The following is a 7527-nucleotide window of genomic DNA, read 5'->3' on the forward strand; positions in this document are numbered from 1 at the left end:
TCTAAGCATGATGATTATACCAGTGACAAACACAATGAAAGCTATAGGGAAAAAAAAGCCGTTGCCGTAAAATTTATGAGTGTGTAAGCATTGTCATATGTGGGTGGGAACAATTCAAGCGTTTGCTTCTGGCAACTCTCTCTTCTGCCAATGAAACATGACCATGATACTGGCGACAGATGCCATGAAAACTTGAGAAAGAACCCTTAATGACCAAATGCAACTAAATTTCACTTTGGCGAATCAGTATATGCTATTTCAATCTTGGCAAAGGTGCAGGGCTGGTACTATTTTTCACAATAGCAGCCTTTAAATAACAACTAAGCTGACACACGTGTGGGTAACAGATACGACATAACTCTCAGCATGTTGCCTCGAAGATTTTCCAGTGTGCTGCAGGCAACCACGAGCACTACCTAATCTTGGAGATCATACCCAGGAGCTGTGCCAGTTGTCAGCATTCTATGTTATGCATCACTTGCAGCGAGCAGTTAAGGCAGTGTTTTTTTTTTTAAGTTTCAACATCAAAAACGCCTACTTTAATGAGCTTTTTATGGTGCATCCACTTGCATTTCAAACATCACATTTTGCACATAGGCTTCTGTGTATCTACACTATGTTAAACTAGGCTTTTTACGTGGTCCAGGATTTCATTGCAGTTGGCCTTCAACGAGCCATCACTGTAAAAATGTTGAATGTTAAAGGAATCTTGAGTGGGGACAAATAGGGTGTTTGTTTATGGCAACTTTTGCTTCTGCCAACGAAATATGACGATTACACTGGCATGGATGCCATGAAAACTTGAGAAGGTACCCTTTAATGGGCTACCACTATAAAAAGATTGAGTGTGCGAGCAACAGTGCTGTGGACTGTCGCCTTCTTAAAAAAGAAACAGATGCCTCCAAATGTGCTTTTTCAATAACTGTTTAATGACATGGCGTTGACTTGCCATATAGCCAAAGCCTTGAAGCCACCTGTGTCGGGTTGAGAAATCCAACTGTGTGAATGCTCTCTATACAGTCAACTCAGGAGCTTCCTATAATGGTTGCAGAAATCAAAAACACTTTCTGAACCTCGGGCATAGACGATACTAAAAGCTATTATTTTGTACAAGTGGGAATAAATCTATGCTCATAAATATTGCTAAAGTGAATATAAATAAGGTAAACGATGACCAGACGTACAAGCATAGAAGAGCTTGAGGTGCTGTATTTGCATTAAACAAGTGGAAAGAAATTATGTATTGCTCTTCACCACCACTTTTCAGGAACTGGACATGAATTGCTACATTTCTAGATTTATACTTGAGTTTTTTCAGCGGAACAGAGCACCGGTCTTGCAAACATCTCGAGCTGCGTACCTGACCTGCAAAGCTTGTTGAAAATTATGGGACGAATGTCCCAAAAGTGCTCAGTGCATTATCAGGGATGCCACGGTAGAGGACTTTGGATTAATTTTGATCACCTAGTAAAACATTCACTTTAAGCATAGTATTACTACTACTGCGCAGTAGTTGCTGCTGTAGTAGCAGTGCTGCTAGCTACCATTGCTAGCAGTGGTGCTACTACAGTGCACATGAACTTTCTCCTTTTGCCTTTGCCTTCTTTCTTTCAATTTCCAACCCCTTTTACTTGCAAGAGGTAGCCAACCAGACATCTGTCTGGCTGACCTTTCTGCCTTTTCATGTTTTTTCTTTCTCTCAACCAAAGCATGGGGCAAAGCATTTTTGCATTTCGCCTCCATCAGAATGTGGCTGCCGTGGCCATGGATTGAAACAACCTCGTGCATGGCATTGCAGAGCTTGTGTGTGACCTGAACGGCCCACTTGACCAGTTACTTTAACTTTTCTCACGCTTGTGTTGTGGCAGTCTTTGAGGGTCACTGGGTGCATTCACACCGACTCACTTTCGTTTTCTGAAACCAAGAACTTCACGATTCACTTTCCAAATGTTGTAATTCGGGTGCACTGAAGTTTAAGACACAAGAAATTTTCCTCAGCCCTCTTTTCTTTCCCACTATCTAAGTGGCCGGACGCTTCATATGGTTATGTGATAATTGCAGTAGTGTTAATGAACACAAAGCAAACTTATGGCTCTGTTCACTCAAACCCATGTACCTATTCTGCCTTTGTTAAGGAAGACACAATTACATGTCCACCAGACGCTTGGATAGTGGCTGGCCAAACAGAACACAAAACAGGAGCCCTCGGTGCCTGCCATTTTGTAGCCAGGCTAACCACACTCTTGCTTGAGAAATACTTTTCTTAAAAATCTTACAGAATACTTGATCGACATTAACACTGCTTTCCACGGATGCTAAGTACATCTAATTCAAGTGCACCGGGCTGTGAAATCTTAAAAATAATAATCTCCCCCTCTTCAACAGAGCAGAGCTTGTGTTGTGACTACCATGTATAAGTAGATGCACATAATTCAGCACAGGTATCCATTGAAGGCCTAAAGCCTTGTGGTCTCTTGCACATCTTTGATAATGTTGTTGACGACATCTCGAGTGCTTGCTTGGCCACCCAGATCTGGTGTATGGATCTGTTGAAAAAAAAGAGAATAAACATGGGGTCCGAAAATAGCAAAGCACATTGGCAACAATGCTTTTGATGTTCATCAAAAGCACTGTGCGCAATGCATTTGTGTGTGGTTTTCAGATCTGCTTTGATGAGATCATTCAGTGATACCATGACCATTTCAAGACTTAAAGTGCACCACATTTTTCTATATTAGAAACAACTGACGAGTACCTTTTTAGACACCAACAAACTTTTAAGAAACGTATGTTGTTTTTTCTTGTTTACGGAACTTGACGCCATGTGCCTTGGATGATATAATAACATGTGTTAGCATGCTCATTTTTATTTTTATGCTTGTTTTCATCTTTTCTTTATTAGTACAGCCGAGGGCTATCAGATTAAATCTTAGCAGGATGCACAGCATGAAACTGACATACGAGAGGTGGTGAACACAAAAGTATAAAACAAATGCACGTAAAACGCAGAAGAGGGATGTATCTGGTAGTACACAATAAGTTAGATGACCTATGGGTACCATGATGAAAGAATAAAAACCAAGATATTGAATGGGTGAAAGCATTACCAAAGCAATTATGACAGCAGGGAGAAACATATGCTGGTGAACCTTTGTAAGGAAACAAGAATATCTGAAACTGTGCAAGTTAACGAAGTTGCACAATTCTTGGCAAAGGCGAATTAGACTCTGGACAGCCGGCATAAAAAAGCACGCATGAAAATGCAGGCCTGATCTGCACAAACGATGCAAAAATGTGAGAGCAAAATCAGCTCAAAGCATGAAACGTGGGGACTGGAAAGACATCCGTGACCTCATGCATCACATGGGAATTGCAAAATATGCATGAGATGTTTTCATTTGGAGTGTTCAAATAACGCTTTCATGGCACACTGCTTTGGTCACTCTAGGTCATCCGAGAAGAACCATTCATGCTTCATTCATACAAACTGACTTCTCCTGGTTGAAATAAGCACAGTCATTATTATACCTTGGGCCTTTTTCACTGACTGTGCACTGATCTCGCTGTCATCGTGCTATAGTACAGCTTATTCATGGACGTAAAGATATTGTTGGACATAAAAATACTGCACTATGGACTGAACCGTCATCTACCAAAAACGCTACTGGAGTGCTGCCAAACTTTTTAAAGATGACTGGCCTTTGCAACTGTCTTTGAATACACTGTGAACATTGTTCCTCCTTTCCTTTTTGCTGCAGTGTTAGCAGCTTGGAATTGTGCTATGCACACTACACAAGCTCTTTCTACTTTCCTTTCTTTCACACCAATTGATCTTATATAATTAGGCATGCGGCAATGAAGCCTTTTTTTTGCTAGTTGATGTCTTGGTTTTCAATTGCAATGCAGCCCGATTGCTTGCTATCGTAACACTTTTTGTCCTGTTTCTCCCTCCCCCTGTGTAGGGTAGCAAACCAGCTGCAACCTGGTTACCCTCTCTACCTTTCCTTCTTTTCTTTTCTTGTTCTCCGTCTCTCTCTCTCTCTCTCTCTCTCTCTCTCTCTTTGAGCATGCCTTGTTGTCCACCACAGGTGTGCACTGCAGCACAAACACCCGCCCAACAATGCCAAGTATACTTAGCTGCTAATCCCATGAACTGCCACCCAGTACAAAGAAGACTGCTATATCCCAAAGTAGAGGCACAATGTCAATGTCACACGGGAAAGCACACACAGAATTACATACAGTAATTCTGGGTTGCTTGCATTAAGCCGCAAGGAGGTTGCATGCACATCGCTTGTGGTTCCATAAACGTATGTCTTGAAAATACGCCGGATTGATTAACTTTCCCAAGTGCTTGACATACCTTGTCAACATTCAGAGTTTTGTCGATTGCATGTCTTATCACAGTTGCATGGTCCTTCAATCTGAAAGAAAAATCAAATGTTACAATCAATTAAAGAAGGAAAGAAAAATAGGACTAACATTTTAGCAATGCTCTTGCTTGCAACAAAGTTTAGACATTTATTTCGCAGTACTACAGTGAGCAGACATTTTAAATTTGGCTGGTACTTCTCTCATGCACCTGTGGATACCACTGAAGAAGCCGCCCTAAAGGCAGGCACATCCTGAAATTTCTAGATGGCACCATTCGTCTTGTACAATTGCAATTGTGCTCAGTTCTAGAGCAGGCTTACCCCAAATGATCCAGCAAATCGACACCTGCGTTCATCATGGCCAAAGGGTTGGCGATGTTCTTGCCAGCAATTGACTTTCCGGTGTTGCGCGTCCCCTGAATCAGATCAGAGCCCGGCTTTTAGCAATTTTTCACCACACAATGTTCAAGGCAGGTTCACCCACACGCATGTTCTGCGCAACAACACTCGATGGTGTAGAATGGTTCACTTGAAAAGGCTCCCTGCGGTTTCAAGTTCCACTGACAGACATTAGTGCACTTGCAATAGCCAGCATGCTTCACTTGGCATTGGGAAGGGTATAACAGCCTAGGATTGCAACCACAGAAGCGTTGTAAAACACTGTAAAATGTTTGAAAGTTTCAATGTCTCCCCTTAGTTCATAAACACGGTTTCCGTGCTTCCAACCTTCGATAATGTTTTAGGTGCAGGAACAAAGTCACCTGTTTCAAAGGCAGCACAACCCATTTTGGGCTACTTGTAGCTCATGAGTTTGGAAAAGTTCCAGCCAGAAAAGACAGTCCTTGATACACGTAACAGCTGTCACATGGTTCACAGGTTTTTCACAGGTTCTTCTATGGCATCCCACCTTCAGGTGACCGTTCGTGCCCTCACTTTGTTGAGTGCCCATGAGTCAAAATATTTCTTGATCCCCAGCTATTGTCACTATCACGAGCTATCGTCATTTACTGTGCACATAAAATACTTGCCTGGCGTAAATCAGTACGGTCAAAGACACCATAACAAATACCACGTAATGAAGCAGCCATCACGTCACTCATGTGTGTCCAACTTCTGGCACTTTTTTCTAATGCACATCGAGCATGATGATAGCTGTTGTAATAAAACCACACATAACATGAGCACATGGAGGAGGCAGCTGCATGTCACCATTACTCATTTATTCTCCTCTTACCACGTCTCCTGCAGTTCGCACCTTGGTCATCTTATTCGGCCCTTGTAGCCTGCCTAAATTGATCTTGTGACACTGGTGAAATCAAAAGCAAGAAGAATCAGAAGAACCAAGGGACTTGATATTTTAGTAACAACCAAACGATGCTAGGAGGCAATGAAGCCAAGGAAAGCACTGGGGAAATTTTTTTTTAATGGGAAAGCATTATAGACAGACCTCGCACACTTTTTAGCTATCTGTCTGAGGACAAAATGCAGGGCAATCCTCAAGCCAGTGCAATTTAACACAGAATTTCAAAGTGCCAGCTATCACAAGGGAAGAATGTGAGAAAATGGCATGTAATGCATGCGTCAGATGTTTGAAAGAGTGACTTTGGCACAGGAGAACCGTGCGCGTGATTGTGGCCTAATCGTTAGAGCATTGGGTTGCTGTGTTGTAATACAGAGGTTCAAATCTCCCTATAAGTCACTCATTGATTTATAGCATTTTAGGCCCATTTCATCCGCTTTGAAGGTATCTAACAGAAAACTCTAAGTGGGTTGAGCGCACACAAGCGCATCACAGTGTGCACAGAACTGCAAGTTTATTATAAGAGACATGAGGTGTAGAAACGTCACTTGGATAAATGAGAGTGTGCAGGGTCACCCATGACGTACATACATGAAGTTGTCTGGACATCACAATCCAAATATGCTATCGTATACTTAGAAAGCTTGGTGCTGAGTTGTCGCCTAGTTTTTGAAGTAAGTTCTTGAAATAATTACAAATGATAGTTAACCTTTATTGACAAATGTTACCTACAGGCAACATACCAGAAAAATGTTTTTGTTTTTCTTGTCGAGTTTTGGTATTGAATACGAAGTTTCTGGCTAAATGTATTTGGTCAACACTGAATGGCAGGCTACAAGCATAACTTGCAAGACGAAGTAGATGAAGTTCAGCGCGCGACTCCCGTTCTTTTGAAAGTTCAGTCGGCCAAGACAGACCGATGGCAGGTATCCGGCTGCAGAGTGTCACACACGTGATGTAAAGCAAATGAAACGTATACCTATGGTTCACATACGATGAGAGCTGTCTGTACAAATTCCAAACAACGCGATAGGTGGCTGGGGGGTGAAGCCCACCTTCAGTTTTCGGCCACTATTGCTGAAAAAGTTCCCGCAAATTATTTTTTTGTTTTGTTGATTATGTTTATTCTCGATTTGTTTTGCCATTTAGATGGAAAATATTTGGAGGGGGGGCGGCGGGAGGGGGAGTATTTAATGTGCTATCATTAAAGGGTTCAGTTTTCAATGGGCTTTATACTCTCAACAAAGGGAAAGAAAAATAAATGGGAAAAAAGGGCAACCTGCTGTCAATGGGAGCTGAAACCGCAAACACCATGGAATGCGAGCAATGATCTATGAATTGACCTATGCTGGCAGCTGTCCCTCTGTTCACTTACATGGGCAACTGTGTACATGTGTTAAACCTAGACCTGGAAGAGCTAGCCAGCATTGTTCTAAAACATGGCAGCCGCGGTGTGGAACATCCTTTCAACCACAGGCATCACGGTTGATGCCTGCAGTTAATGCGTGCCCCAACCCATGCTTTCCTTGTTTTCGTCATCTGGTGGTTTCGTGCGGAGGTCAAATTCTTAAATGGGATACCTTAAATAAGAAACATGAAGTATGTTTCTTAAGCATGGTTATTTTTGTTAATGGCTAGTCTCAGATGCAAGCAATGTATACACAATTGTAGACGTAGCCCAAAGACAATAAAGTATAAGAGCAGGTGACTAGACTTACTTCAAGCTGGATTCAATGTGACACCACTGTGTCTATTGTAACTTCTGTTTGGACTCTTTCTACATAGGTTCACACAGCAATAGCAACATCTCGAATGAAAATCGGTTTTGAAAAAAGCTATCCAAACACTGCAAAT

General features: G+C 41.9%; 1 protein-coding gene across 1 annotated transcript in view; it reads right to left on the minus strand.

Moving 5' to 3' along the window:
- Positions 1 to 908: 908 nt before the first annotated feature.
- LOC139059957 (isocitrate dehydrogenase [NAD] subunit gamma, mitochondrial-like) overlaps positions 909 to 7527 on the minus strand; it is an 18771-nt gene continuing 12152 nt past the window's right edge. The window contains exons 8-10 of the mRNA XM_070538615.1: positions 4695 to 4789; positions 4364 to 4424; positions 909 to 2546 (exon numbers count right to left, since the gene is read on the minus strand). Coding sequence (XP_070394716.1) covers positions 2457 to 2546; positions 4364 to 4424; positions 4695 to 4789 — 246 coding nt within the window. The 3' untranslated portion in view covers positions 909 to 2456. The remainder of the gene's footprint in view (positions 2547 to 4363; positions 4425 to 4694; positions 4790 to 7527) is intronic.

This window comes from Dermacentor albipictus, chromosome 5, assembly GCF_038994185.2.
Source record: "Dermacentor albipictus isolate Rhodes 1998 colony chromosome 5, USDA_Dalb.pri_finalv2, whole genome shotgun sequence".
Classification (NCBI taxonomy): Eukaryota; Metazoa; Arthropoda; class Arachnida; order Ixodida; family Ixodidae; genus Dermacentor; species Dermacentor albipictus.